Source organism: Lathamus discolor, chromosome 1, assembly GCF_037157495.1.
Source record: "Lathamus discolor isolate bLatDis1 chromosome 1, bLatDis1.hap1, whole genome shotgun sequence".
Taxonomy (NCBI): domain Eukaryota; kingdom Metazoa; phylum Chordata; class Aves; order Psittaciformes; family Psittacidae; genus Lathamus; species Lathamus discolor.
The window spans coordinates 145,707,174-145,722,341 of NC_088884.1; the positions used below are offsets into that span (position 1 = coordinate 145,707,174).

The 15,168-nt window shown below is 37.0% G+C and overlaps 1 protein-coding gene across 5 annotated transcripts in view; it reads right to left on the reverse strand.

Moving 5' to 3' along the window:
- Nucleotides 1-234: 234 nt before the first annotated feature.
- STIM2 (stromal interaction molecule 2) overlaps nt 235-15,168 on the reverse strand; it is a 71,800-nt gene continuing 56,866 nt past the window's right edge. For 4 of the 5 annotated variants that reach the window (XM_065699389.1, XM_065699422.1, XM_065699405.1 and 1 more), the window contains 7 exons: nt 14,133-14,310; nt 13,065-13,242; nt 12,313-12,480; nt 12,062-12,162; nt 11,581-11,819; nt 8,590-8,791; nt 235-7,781 (listed from right to left, as the gene is read on the reverse strand). In XM_065699389.1, the coding sequence (XP_065555461.1) occupies nt 7,301-7,781; nt 8,590-8,791; nt 11,581-11,819; nt 12,062-12,162; nt 12,313-12,480; nt 13,065-13,242; nt 14,133-14,310 (1,547 nt within the window). In that variant the 3' untranslated portion in view covers nt 235-7,300. Of the gene's footprint in view, nt 7,782-8,165; nt 8,315-8,589; nt 8,792-11,580; nt 11,820-12,061; nt 12,163-12,312; nt 12,481-13,064; nt 13,243-14,132; nt 14,311-15,168 lie in introns of all 5 variants that reach the window. The other variant, XM_065699415.1, reaches the window with a different exon arrangement.

The window sequence follows — 15,168 nt, forward strand, 5'->3', positions numbered from 1 at the left end:
GCCTAACTGTAGCACCCTAGCTGACAAACAAAACTGTCTCTACATGTGCCTTCCCAGTAATATTGCTGTCGAGTTTCAATAATGTCATGAAACAAACAAATATTGGCCAGAATCCTAAGCAGAAGAAAATTTATCTCATTATTTCTTTGGTTTTAGTAAGTAACAATCAAAGTTTATATACTATAGGAACACTCTAAGATCAGGTAACATTACATAACACTTTCACTAACACAGTTTCACTTTTCAAAATGGAAGTCAGATTTATTAAACATTAAGTGTAACAACACATCAGAAATCAATATCCACTTATAAAATAAAGCAAAGTAACATGAATAAACACAGGAAAATACTGTCTCAGACTCTCCAAGCAGGACATTTCTCAAGACTCACAGGAAAAAATATTTTTAAATGCAAACAGATTCAATTCCAAAAAAACTCATTTTTTTCCAGTTATAAAGCAATATATAGCTAATGGGAGGTAAACTAGAGAGGGGAATGAAATGCATCATGCTGTACAACAAAGAAATACTCCAACTGCATTTTGTGTACAGCATTAACAACATGCAGTAGATGAGGTTAAAAGCAAGTACAACGTGTATATATTAGAGAGACAGAAAATAGTCAGTCTGAGGGCTTTGTTTCTTGTTTTAGTTCAACTAAAGAAAACAAACAGAAGCTAAGAGCAATTAGAGGAAGAGCAGAATCTGCATGAAGAAGGACATCTCTTCCCAGAACAGTAAAGCATCTTAAGACAGATATAAACTGTGCGCATATTTACTTGTCTTGGTCCTCCTCTTGCTATGTCATTGAAACATACCTAGATCCAATGACGGGTTTTATGCAAGTATCTACATTTTTGTATAGCTGTAATTAAGGAAAACAATGCAAGTCATTCAAATTCTGCTAATCTTTTAAGTCAGGCATTAATATGCTGAACACTCACTACAACTCAATGTTATTTAAATTATAAATATAAACAGGGCAAGACATCTCCCAAACAGCCTTGCTGAAATGTAGGGTATTTTAATTCTTTTGGTTGCTTGGAGGACAACAATGTGAAAACACACATGCTACCCAATTCATTTCATTAACAACTATTTAAACGATTCTTTCAGACAAAAAGCTGGGATCCTTGTTGGTTCTACTCAGGTCAGAGCCTGGCACATTTCTCTTGCCAGTCCTTTTTTTTTATTATTATTTTTTTTACAAAAATGTTGTCTTTTTTGTTTTTGTTGTTTGGCTTTTTTTTTTTTTTTTTTTTAACAAACCCTCAAGATCTCCTATAGCCTTTGTCAGCTATTGAAAAGCAAGCAAGCACAACACACATGCAAGTTATTAGAATTATATAGCCAAATGTAATTAACTACAAGGTTCCAAGCAAGAAGTACATCCACATTCCATGGGGAGACTTGGTCTTGTGGGGAGATGGATATGAAAGCTGAAAGAACACAGGTCACCTAGCTTACTTCAAGTTCTCTGCCTTCCACCTGAAAACTTTCACGAACCCACTCTACCACCAAGCAAGCTAATAAGCTAGTACAAATATTCAATATTTTAATTTCAGTAAGAATGGAGTAATGGCTGACAACTGAAGACTGACTTTCATAGGGCTGGACATACTGACCTTAATTTTAAACTAATTCAAGTCTGAAAATAATTGTGCAGCATCAAGGTAAGATACAAATAAAGAACAAAGGAGAATTTAAGAAGGGTAACTTTACTACTCGCACAGAAATTGCATCAGTCAGTGCTCTACCTAGTTCAACTGAAGTACAGCAGTGTTTCTCAAGACTAGAACATGGTTGGGTATTGTAAAAAGCATCTACTATTTTCCGTTGGTAATTCTTTGCTGAAAAAAAGCTACTATACTCTAAACATGAACATAAATCAGCTATCAGTACCTGTTTATTTTTTAACAGTAGAAGGATCACAAAGAACTGGATTGAATTAAAATAAAAGGAATGTAAAGGAGAAAGTATTAATTCAGATGTCTTTACCACATATTAAACCAAAACTGACTTTAAGACACACTACTAAAATCATTATCTGAAACTGCTCCAAGGTCTGGCAATCATGTAACTTAGTGCTACAACTACCAAATTTAATGTGGGGTCAAAAATATAGTAAAAATATGAAGGTAATACTCTGTAAAGCACATCTGAAAAAGAAAGGTTGTTTTGTTTGGGGGGTTGGTTTTTTCTCTTGGATTAAGAGTTACTGATCTGAACGCTCTGAGATTAAATGTACCTCTCATCTGCAGCTATGCAAGTCATGAGAATTTCTTAGTCTTCTGACTCAGGAACAGATGGAAAACCTCTGAAATCCTTTTCATTAACTGCAAAGAGCACGAGGAATTTCCTTTCACCCTGCACAAATGTGCTTTCTTAACAGCTAAGAATAAATTAGTTTTCCCGCTCTAATTTCAGTGAAGCATCAGATATACAGAACACACAATTTTGTAAACTTGAGATTCAAAGTTGTAGAGAAAAAAACGGTAACACAAATCAATGTTATTTTGAAAGACCAAAGTGGACTGTTTAAGCACTGCCATCTTGCTTAAGTAATGTCAAATGCAAGAGCAACTGGAAACAACAGTTTAAAGGTTAATATTGTTACAATTTATATGAATCAGTGCATTCTGTTTATGCAAGAGAAGAGTAAGTGGAGGTTCCATCACTAAAGAGCTGGAAGGGAAAGCTAGCTGTTGAAAATGTGTATGACACTGTTGAACTGCTACTGAAGCCTCAAAGAATGGTTTCCTAAACATTTATAGGTCATCAGGCAGTCAAACTCTACTGGTAAAAGCCTTTCTTTGGTTACTAGTTATATCAACATCTGTGTTTAGGTCACTAGTAGAAAAGTTTATCAGCACTTGGAATCAAACAGCCTTAGTAGGCTTAAACATTGTTCAGTACAACATCCATGATTAAAATGCCTACAGCAATTCAGAGAAAGCAGTGTTTCAAACATGAGATAGTAATGCATCACTTTAGTCAGTGCAACCGGAATAGATTAGAAAACTGTGCTCAACCTACTTAACATACTGTACAAGGAGATAAGCAAATGCTAAAGACTTCCAACAACCAAGTCCTCTATTTGGCTTTAAAACAAACAAAAGCATTCAGTTTATTTAGCTTCTTCTCCCTTGCTTGTAAGTAAATGCATACATTGTAAAAATAAGGTAGTAATCCCTCTTCAGCAATGTATCTTGGAAATGGAATGAAACTATCCTGAAGCTCTAAAAGCTGGTGGTATAAGAAATGCTAATTAGAGCTCATCTCCTTCCTCTGCATGCTGTTCTTCTATATACTGGAAAGAAAAAAGGAAAAATCTTGGAAGCTTCAATTTCTAATTAGTTTTATCTTGTAGGCTTTCGATCAGGTATAAATTAATGCCTAACTCAAGCTGGCATCTATAAATATACTAAGAAAACTCAAGTCAAGCATCCTTGCCTTCACTATCTTCAAGGCTTCCAGGTGAGGAACTGTATTCTTGCCATAACATTATTACCTTGACTATGATGGAAAAATCTTCCCTCTTTCAGCAAACTGCCCATCAAAAAGTGGAGGGTAATCTGCTACCTAGGTACCAGTGAAGTGAGGAAAGAAAAGTTGACATATGCCTGGAACTGCCAATGTGCAATTTTAAATTCCATCACTGAGAAGGGAAAAAAGAATCAACTGCTTTAATCTCCAAGTCTGTAAGCTGATCAAATGCCTTTCCTGAAATTTTTACTTTATGAGAAAAAAAAAAAAAAGTGCTACACAGCTTTTGTAAGAATTAGGGAAAGGTTTGGGTTTATTCAGTTTTGGAAGAATTGGTGTCATCTTTATGTAGAACCACACACTTGATAATTCTTCCTTTTACAGGTGAAAGAGTTAACAACCTCTTCACAGAGAAACCTTTTAGGCAGTTTCCACAAAGGGGCTGCTGTCCTGACAAAGTACTCCAAAAAAAAAAAAGATCCTCATCTTCTGATATATACTGGAGAATTTAAAATAGAATGTGGATTTTAGTTATACAAGCCCCAAAAAAAAGTCCTCAGCCATTCAAAGCTGATGACACTAGATGATTGTCTTGAATGACTGACATGTCTTACAGAAATCCTAGTGGTCAGAATGCTGGCTGGATTGTCTGCCAGCCAGTTCAAGTTACACCATTAAGCAATTAGGGAAAAACAGAAGACCTTTAGAAGCCCATCCTTTCACTTCTGAGTTGTTGACATACCAGGTACTTCAAAATTAACACTGGATTTGATGTTTGCCACTGAGGACCTACCCAAGTCAGTGCTCTCAACATACCTTAGCAAAAGGATGCTAGCAGTTTGAAGATCAGCATTTCTACAGCAGCCACAATAAGAACAATGCAAGTCACTTAAATTGTGAACAAATTTGGGTGTCAAGATGTGCAAAGGGTCTATTAAAATAATAAAAATAATCTCAAATCTATTAACTTAAAATTACAGTTTGTGCTCCAACATACAATACTCACCACTTCTGATCATAGTAACTTAAGCTATTAGTACTACAATATTTATTAAGAAGTAGCTATAAGTTACAGAATAGCTGGGGATAAACAGAGTTGGTTTTGGTTTTTTTTTTCCAGAAGATAGTTAAATTACTTAACACTTAAACTCACAGCCAATGAAGAGTCCAACCCCTTCTCTATATCATTTTTCGGTATGCTTACTACAGAAAGCTAAATTTGTCTGTTTTGGCTCCTCAGCATTTAAACTTGCCTGACTTTAACATCAGGATTAATAAGTGCTGTCCTCCCACTCCTCAGTACCAGATACTCTTTTCTTATGTGTAAATATACACTCTTCAGTTTCATCTTTTCTGATAATGACAGAGGTAGAGTTCCTCAAAACTCACATTGAAGATTTACCATCCAACCCCAGATCTTACTTAAAACTCAAGTTTTTGCTATAGCCTTCTCAGATGCAGCACCAAAGTTGAACAGTTTTCTGGTAGCAGCCTTCTCCATGCTATTTAGGAGACAAAATAAGTTCCCTACTTTTAGGAGACAAAATAAGTTCCCTACTTTTCTGTATTGTTTCCCTTTGTACACATTCAAGTACACCATAAGGCCTCTAACTACAGCTCTAAAGACTGAGCACTGGGATGGTTGTTTGGCACAAGTCTTTCAGCACTGCTGCTTTGGGATTTTTTTGTCTACCATGTACAGAGTGTACAAACTTTGAGACAACTGCTACCTGGTGATGATTTCTTTGCAGCTATAGCTGTTCAACCTGATGCTTTATATCATAATGGAACAATATCCCATTTCTATTTATCCTTTCCTAACTTTACCAAACAGCTGATTCCTCCTACACATTTCTGTATAGATGACATACAACCATTTTTAAACAGTAAAACTCTGGATTCTTTCTGTTCTGTTAAGGAACTGATGAATGTACCAGGACTTTTAAGGTATCTGCACATGTGAGGTCTCCATCCCATTTCCCAACTCTCTTCTAGCCGTTTCACTAGCCGCAGTAAATGCACCTGTTAACATCACCACCGCTTCTTGAGGACAGAACTAATACATCAGTTATGTACAGTGGAACCTAAGTAGAAAATGATAGAAAAGACATCACTTGACTCCAATTAGCTATAGGTTTTGAAAGCTTCTTACTAGAAAAAGAAACAGTCAGTGAATTAATTCTTTCATACAGTACAGCATGTACATATTGGCAAGAAGAAAGCCCCTAATCACAGGTCCCTGGCAGTGGCACCTGTTATTGCGGAAGAGCTGAAACCATTTAGCCATCACTGGGTAAATTGTTTGTGTTCACTAGAGCAAAAAGTATTTCTTTGGAATGTATCTCAAAAGAAATTTATGCTCGGTATTAATATTTTCAAACAGACTCAATAAAGGCACTGTTGCTCAAGCAGTACATTTGTTGTCTCCAACTCTTAAAAAAAATTATTTTGAACAAGTAGCTACTGTTGCTCTAAGAAGGCTTCCTTATTACCTCCTAGTCATTTCTTCTCTCCCTATAAAAGCTTAACATAAAAATCGCTTTTATCTGAAGCATATCAAGTCTCACCTTTATATCTAAAATTATGAGTTAGTGTAACAGTACGCATTATAAAATTATACCATTTACTTCAGACATGTCTGAACAGTTGAATCTTCAAACCATACAAAAATAAAGTGTATGAAATCTTACAAAAGGGGGACATTAAGACATTAATAGCTAATCCAAAAAAATATAACACCTTACACACAGCAGAAAGCATAAGCAATGTAGCCTGCAACAGCTTTCAATTAGCAGGACCTCTGAAACAAATATCAGCTAAAACTGGAACATTCGCAAACACAATAATGTTTCCAATTTATTATCTTTGCCACAATACAAACTTTTACAAACCAAATGTACGTTGTCTGTCATTCTGTAAACAAAAGCTACTAGCCCCCCTCCTCATTTGAAGAGGTTGAATATTTTCAGTCCTCAGTCAAGATTCATATCCATCACTTGCATAAGGAATCAAGAGCCTCTTCTCTTGTTAAATAACCTTTTTTGTGTGCGTGTGTGTGTGTGTGTGTGTGTGTGTGTGTGTGTGTGTGAGATACAGCCTGCAGTGAAGCAAAAATCACAGTGAAAGCCCTGGGAAAAGCATGATCTTTACAGTAGGACTTGAACCATTCTAATAATAAACGCATCTAACAAAGCTTCCCATAACAAAAGCATGGCATTTCCATTTCCAGAAATCAAGTCAATTAGAAATCCTAAGTTCTACTTAAAAAACCCGAAAGATCTAAAAGTGAAAAGATTCATCTTCTCAGACAAACACAAGTCTTTCCATTTCACTTGTAGAGAGACTTTTCCAGTCTATATAACAGTAGTGCAATTCCATTAGTTCTACTTTTTATTTTTTCTTAAAGTCCAGTAGATAAATGTCCTAGCTCTACAGAACGATAGGAAGATGATCCAGTAAACAAGAAACTTTGGGAAGCCCAGGAAGGCTTACTAGTCCATTAAAGCTTAGAACAAAACAAAAACAAAACAAAAAAAACCCTAACAAAACAAAAACACTAAGACAGACAAACTAAAAAAAAAAAAAAAAAAAAAAAAAAGAAATAAATAGGCAGAAATGAATGTAAACTGTCTGAACTTTTTAATGATTTCTCATTGACAGCTGGCACGACCTTTGACAGTACAGTGAAGTTAAATATATTTGACCTACAGAGCATTCCATTAGGGCATCCAGTCTGGAATGCTCAAATGGAATCACATTCCTAAAGATTTAAAAAACAGTTCTTATAACACTACTACAGGCTTCTTCTGCCCACCTCACTTACACTTCTTCTTAAAGAGGCTTTTTATTTTTGATGGCTTTTTGGTTTTTTCACCATTTTGGTAGAGGTCCTGTGGGATGCTACTTATCCTTGGGACAGAAGCAGCTTCATGGCTGGGTTTAGTATCACTGCTGGCTGAAGAACAAGAGGTGTGCCGAGGCTTTGGGATAGGGATCCCAATTGAAAGCTGGTTCATGCTGCAGGACTTCTCCAGGATTCCATTATAAACTTTGCTTGCAGGACTAAAGATCATGCTCTTGGTTTCTGCCATGCCTACGCAGTCAGGAGAGCCCCTAGAAATATCTGCAGTTAGAGAAGAGGAGTCTCCCGTAGATGATTCCTCCAGGGAGCATTCTTCTGGGGATACCTTCTGAGAAGAAAGCACCTGGTACATCTCAAGACTTGCTGGAGGAGACTGCTTCCTTTCAGTGGATGAATTTAACGAGTCACATTCCGAACCTGTTTCCTGTACTTCCCTGAATCAGAGCAAAGAGAGGAGAACACACAACTGAAACTACTAATTCCTTTATACAGTTAAAAAAGGAAATTAATTTAGAATCAATAACATAAGCCTAAAAGCACCACCCACACTTTTCCTTAGTTAATTAATAAAAACCATTTAGTTAAACAGTTTATGTCACAACTTGCATTGCATCATTTCATTATCTAAACTTAAGATAGTTAATTGTGCAATCTCATTTTTGTGGGCAGCAGCATCTACCCAGAATCAGTCATTTGTATTTCACTTCAAAGAACAAAAACTATCTTTCTGGCATGTGAAGTCAGAAAAGTTATAAAATGAAAGGAGGAGATTTAAGCCTATCATATATAAAAAGTTTCTTCAGGACAAGTGTCCCTACCTTTCAACAAGCTCATTTGCTCCTTCCAAAAGGAATTTAACCTTTTCCTATGAGGCCATGTAACAAGAGTAGGTACACGCTCAACATGCTGTAAGAATTGTGTTACCATCCATCTTCTCTTCGCCCAGTAGCTGACATTGCTTTTGATCCTAGTTTCAGATGTAAAAGCCAGTAACATATTGTAATGGAGAATCAGGGTTAGTTCAGTGCACCCTGGATTGTAACATTACTTAACTGTATATGACATGCTAGCTATTTACATACACACACCAGACAAGAACTCTCTCTGTTCCATGTGGACTATATTAATCTATATTATCCTACAGATTATTTTAACTTTTTGCTTGGCTCAACCCCTAATTCTAAACTGTTACTCTCAAATAATCCTATCAGATTTCCAAGTGCTATTTGCTAATCTCCATACCATTGTTTATTAGCAGAGAAGTAAATGGCTTCCTCCTCATCTTCAGTTCGATAAATTGCTGGGCAGCTTGACACAGAAAGGATGTCAGGGTCAGGGGAGTGCAAAGCATGCTGAGACTGTGGAGATGATGACACAACATTGCGTCTTGATCGACACAAGCTACTGCTTCTTGCCAGTGTGCCGGGAGGTTTTACAATGGACCCTGAGGCAAAGAAAAAGCAAACCAAAACTGTCCAAGTGACATTAAAGAAAGACTGGCATCACCTTATATATTCTACAGTTAGATGAAGCTCTAACTAAGATGCAACTGCAGCAGTTTGTGCCTGCCAAATGTTACTCTGACCATGTGCACTGAAGCTCTGGCTCACTATGCTCTCTTGAGAACAAAGAGAAAGATTCTACTTAAACTTCTAACCCTTTATAAACTAAAAATAGCAGAGCTGAAATTAGTATATTACACAATATCCTGTATTTTACTTGTGTGGCAATTTGGAGCTTAAAAGAATATGTAAAGGCTTTGCAATGTAGATACACTTAACAAATGAAAGCCATGAAATAGGCTGCATTAGTTATAAGTTAGATGCAGAAGATCAGTTTCATTCACGTAACATTATATAAAATATAGAATTCAACCTCATTTTTAGCTCAAGATTTTCCTTTTTGGTAACACTTTCTTTTGCCAGGCTAACTACGAATTTCTGGAAAAAAAATACTAAGAATGGGTGGAAACAACAACTCAAGACTTGATTAGGAAAGTATCTAAACCAGGAAGTGACAAACTAAAATGCTCTTAATCCAATTCCTCCTTGAAATTATTATTAGGCAGCAAAACTTCTATGGAAATAAATCTACAGACCTGTTTTCAGGCTAGCTGTTGTAAGCCTCAGGACTTCTCATACCCCTCCTCAAACTGTCCCATAGAATGTATTACTGCTTGGGTAAGACAGACCTACCCTGATGTTCAAAATGTTTACCAAACACTAAAAAAAAATTTAAAAAGTTATTTTTGTAGACAAGGATGTCTAGCCTGACAAATTCATTTTATGTTTTCAGATGCCAGTTTAGCATCAGGTAGATTACAGTTTCCCTTCCTGGAATCTCAGAAAAGGTCGGGCTGTCAATCTGGTTTACTGCAGGAAATCAGAACTTTCACAAAACAGCAACTAGCTGCACCTTCACCAACACTTAGATTTTGTTTCCTACACAGCTGAATAGAAAAGAAAGGTTTAAAACTCCCAACATGACAGTTGTCATGTAACAAACTTCTGATTTTATTCTGATGTACTCCCTATTGACCTAAAAAGCAGGGGTTCACAGGTCAAAAATAAGATTTGGTCATCACAAAAATGTTCCCAAAAGAACAAATGTGAACTGAGATAAGAGAGTAAGAACTCCTTTAGAAAATTTATACTACATGTCAAGGTAAATTGGATGCCATCCTACTCACTCATATATAAAAAGAACAAGATCACACCATCAGTGAATTTTGAGAGAAGTCACAAGCATTTTGGTTCCTTGTAAGTGTATATACGCAGAATTCTGAAGGATTCAGTGATGAGAACTTAGTGTCTAGAACTGTCTACTACAAATGAAACTCACTAGAGTGGAAGTTTCACTATCACCTTCATGTATGATTTTGTTCCACTCTTGTACATTATTTCTTTATCCCCTTTTGTTCTTCAGCTCAGGACTGATTTATCAGCTTTACTACTTCACACCATTTAAACCATCATCCCAATTGCTGCAGCACAGAGAAGCCTGACTGGCAGACTTCCAATTTTGTCAATACTGAGATCAAATGACACTGGGGCAAGATAACAAACCCAGATTAGGGCTTAGGTTTAGGTCCAGAGACTGAAACAGTTGTGTTCATAGCTGACCTGTCTGCATGTTGCATTTTGCCTGAAGCCTCACGAGTGAGACAAGCCATTTTGCTTCTGTCCTTCCTCATGTGCATTTATCGTTTTTGTCTAACGGATAGGAATAATTCACCAAACTAACCTACAATAATTTGACTCCTGTGGTTTCAACCACAGATCATTCAATTTTAAGTAGTGTTGTAGGGGGATTAATGAACTTTTCATTGTAGCCTGTAGAAAGTTTGTTACATTCAGAAGAAAAACATTTGCTCCAGGCACAACAAATGAAGCCAGCAAAGTGGCAATCATTCTCCCTATGCTATTTTAAAATATAGCTCTAATTTCTTCTGAGAATCACAGCCCCAGAAGAAAAATGTACACACATGACAAAGTTTTCTTCCCTACCCATTCCTCAGCTTGATATTGCTTGTTTAAATAGCTACATGGGAGCTCATCTTTTTGATTTGCCTCTAGAGTCTGCTTAATCAAAACTTCCATTAAACAGGCTCTTGTATTGATGCAATAACTCAAGATACAAGGGTGGTCTAAATCCCCAGTGTATATCCTTGGATCATAGTTTAACTAAAGCTGGATTTCCCTCTCTCCAGTACTTGGCCTCTCTGTTGTACACTCAACCCACTGTATCCAAACACAAATATTCTGCCTGAAGGCTTCCCTTAGACAACAAGATTTTATTCCAGCTACTAAAGAATGTTTTAAAAGCTATGTAGCATGCAGCCTTTCTAGGGTGTGATCTTCATGGTAGCTCAAGGGACCCTAGACGAACTGAATGAAAGAATAAGTGTGCTAACAGAAATTCAGCATTACTCGTAAGTTTTTGTCTAAGCAGCAATCCTAGCACGACAAGCAGACTTGCAAAACCTTAACTGGATTTGCCCCTCACTTCCCCACTGAAACAGAAAAAGGCTTTTTCTTCATGTTATCTTTATTGCAAACCACAGTTTTCAATTCATCTAAGTCCCAAAAGATGCGTCTGAAATGCTACATAGAATTTTAGTTCTTTTGGCTTTAATCCAATCCTGTTTGATTTCAGCACTCTTTTCTCACCTCACTTCAAAATCCCATGCCTCCACAACTTTTCCCCTTTATTTTTACTGAGCTCACCACTTACCATAAAACTGTGAAACTATCGGAGGAGTATCTTCATCTAAGTCATCAACTCCCCCTGCGATTGGGTAAGGAGGAATGGAAACTCGAGGCATAACTACCCAGCTGTGATCAGAGTAGAGAGAGGAGGTCAAGCTTGGTAGCCCAGAATTGTGTGCTATTTGAAAACCACAAATCTTCTCAATCTGTTGCCATCGATAAAGACGCTCTCGTAAACATGTCGTCAATTCAGAGAGTGCTTTCCTGAAGAAAAGCACACATTAAAGTTACATACACTGCTCTTAAAGCAAAGTAACACAAGTACAGCCATTCCAGCATACCAGAACACCCAATTAGGACTGTCCAAATATTCACACTTTAACATCTTTTAAACTGATTTACTTAAAAGTGCAAAACCACTCAGACACTAAATTCTGTAACTCCCCACAAATTCCATTGTTACAGGAATAACCACAAAAGAATACGCATCCTGGTAATACTCTTACTTTGCTTCAAGAATTTTGTGGTCCACCTCATCCAGGGAGGAGCTATGTGCAACATGTAACGTTCCAAATACAGTGCTTCTCTTCTTTTTTATCTTTTCTGCCTGAAAAGCAAGATGAAATGCAATATTGACAGTTCGCAAACAACAACTCAGAGGAGAAAAAAGTATCCAAATGTTTATCTGAATAATTTGTATTTACCATCTCATATCTAGCAACAGATCAAGAAAAACCCTTTAGCTAGGACTTATTACCTCGTCTTTGGCGATTGCCAATTGCATTTCTGCATGCTGTCTTTTGATATTGTAATACTGTACTTCAACTTCATGTGTTAACTGAAGCCATTTCTGCAATGCTTCTGGAACAGACCAATTACTTCTCAGCTCAAACTCCTTCTCAGCCTTTTTTAAAGCCATGCGAACCTAACAATCAAGAAGAAATAAAAGTATTACCAAGAGTATCATTAGAACTGACAGCAGAAGAAAGTGAAATATAAGCACCTTTATACCCACGGGAACATACTAAGGCTTTACAAAGCTTTGGTGTGTGCCAATTGCTGTCAAGAAAGTGGACCTGGCATTTCTGAAATGCAGCATATGAATTTCCATATACTCCATTATACATAAGGTTTTTTCCTATTATATATACACCCTAATTTGAATCTTAAATATTTTTATAAGACAGCATTTTTATTCATTGCAATAAATCCAATCTATTGCTACTCAGAAGTGAGACAAAGGTATCATCTCTTATCTGTTAACAAGATAGAAAAAAAGCTTTTGTACATATGTATTTTGTTCCATGAACTCAAGAATATTATGATAAGCTAATGTACAAAGTGTATGTCTTTTTAGGCTTTAAGGATTATTTTACTAGATAATGGCATGATTGATATTTCCATTCAAGTCTAGCATGAGACAAATGCTGCTTTAAACATTCCTAAGGATCTCTTAAAGCCAGGACCAATTTAAAGTCAACACTAAGATTATAAACATTCTGCAGATACCTGTACTAGTTCTTCCTCTGCGTATTTGAGCCTGCTGAGCTCACATTCAGCTCCCTCCCTCAACTCCCTTAGGCGATGAGCTTCCCGTTTTGCATCATTGATCTCATCCATCATTTTGCGCTCCAGATTTTGCTTTTCCACAGCAACATTTCTATTCTCCTCTTGTGCTTTCTCAAGCCTTCACAATTGAATAAAAAATATGAGAAAATACACAGCATATTTGTTAAAAGTTGCAGTTCTCAGAAGAAAATGTCTCCAGCAACAGGGCAAGAGGCAACAGGCACAAACCAAAACACAAGAAGTCTGAGCACCAGGAAGCACTTTTTCATTATGGGGGTGACTGAGCATTGGCAACAGGTTGCCCAGGAAGGTGGTATAGTCTCGATCCTTGGGCATATTCAAAAGCTGCCTGGACATGGCCCTGGGCAACCTGTTCTACATGATCCTGCTTGAGCAGGTAGGTCTGGACAAGATGACCTCCAGAAGTCCATTCCATCCTCAACCAGTCTGTGATAATCAAGACTGTCCCAGCTTCATGAATCAATAGCAGTGACATCAGACAATGTGACGTCCATGTCAGACAAAACATTCAAACTTCTAGGTGAGCATTCATTAAAGGGGTAATAAAATAAAAAGTCTTCATAGACAACTGAGTTATAGGTGCACCACAGAAGACTATCAACTTTCACACACAAATATGCAATAGAAAGTAGAAAGTAATCAGTCCACGTCTGCTTCAATCTTAAGAGCTTAAAACCAGGATAAATATTCTTATTTTCCATGTATCTAAGCATTCCAAAGTAAACTATAATTATATGAAAATAACAGTACATACTTGTAAATCTGCAGGTTAAAAAACCCCTATTCTCTACCTTGATATGACCTACTAAAATATCCTGGAGGAATTTCTATGCAAAAACCCATCACCACTGAAATCACAATTTCCATGAAAAATGAAGATTAACAAGGCAGCTGAATGCAAGTAATTTACGACTGTAAAGGATCTGTATTTGTATTTACCCTCAAAACAAAACAACAAATAAACATTAACTTTTTTAGTTTTTATACCTTTCCTGCAAGTCAAGAAGACTTTGCTCTGCTGTTTGGAGACTTTCTAAATCCTTCATCATTTTTGTGATATGTTCTCTTGAAGTCCTGTTCTGTGTAAATGCAAACCAGCAGCCTCCAAAACCAATAACTATAGAAACTGTTAATATAAAATCCTTCATCCAGTTGTGAGGGGGACCTGCACAGAAAACAACATGATTATTAGCTAATTCACTGATACAGACAACAGACTATGGACTTCCCCTCTGCCCACCCCACCCCCTGCCCTGAGTCTAAAAGGTGGCAAAACCTGATACTAAACAAAATTCCATCTCCTTTATCTCAAACCACCTCCAACCTTTCAAATGGATTCCAGAGCATTTTCCATACAGCATTATCAACTCTGCTCTAATACAATCTACTTAATCTATAGCTCAGATCGGGTCTGACTTGAAAACTCATTCACTACTCTCTAAACTGATCACCAAGCTCTGGAAAGGCCTCCTAGTTCAGGAATACCCAATATGCACAGTACCAGTAACTGTGTACTAGCAAGCATGCACACCACTGGTGATGTGGTATGGAAATGTCTGGATATGCTAAAAATGGATCAGATGTGAAAATGCTGCATTAAATTTAACTGCACTTAAACTCAAGTCTGCACAAAAGACGCTAGCATTGGACTTGCACTACCATCTCCTTTTTTAATTCCTTGGGGAAGGTCATCCCCTCTCATTTCAGCATCCCAGCTTACACTGCCCAAGCTAATGCAGAAGCGAATGCTACCTCAGCTGCAAGTGTAATTTAAACATTAAAAGACTTTTAGAGTACACTTCTTGTGACACAAAAGCCAACATCGATCTATCAAATGGCATTATACTAAAATTTCTACATAATCTCATATACAAAAATGAATCTTTGTCCTGATCCCAGCATCCTGATCACCTTTTTTAATTCACTACCCAGTTCCACAAGGCATGCCAAATAACCTGTCAGTACATCCACAAAATAGACAAGCCGTCCTACCCACCAAGTGTCACTGAAAATTCTATCTGTT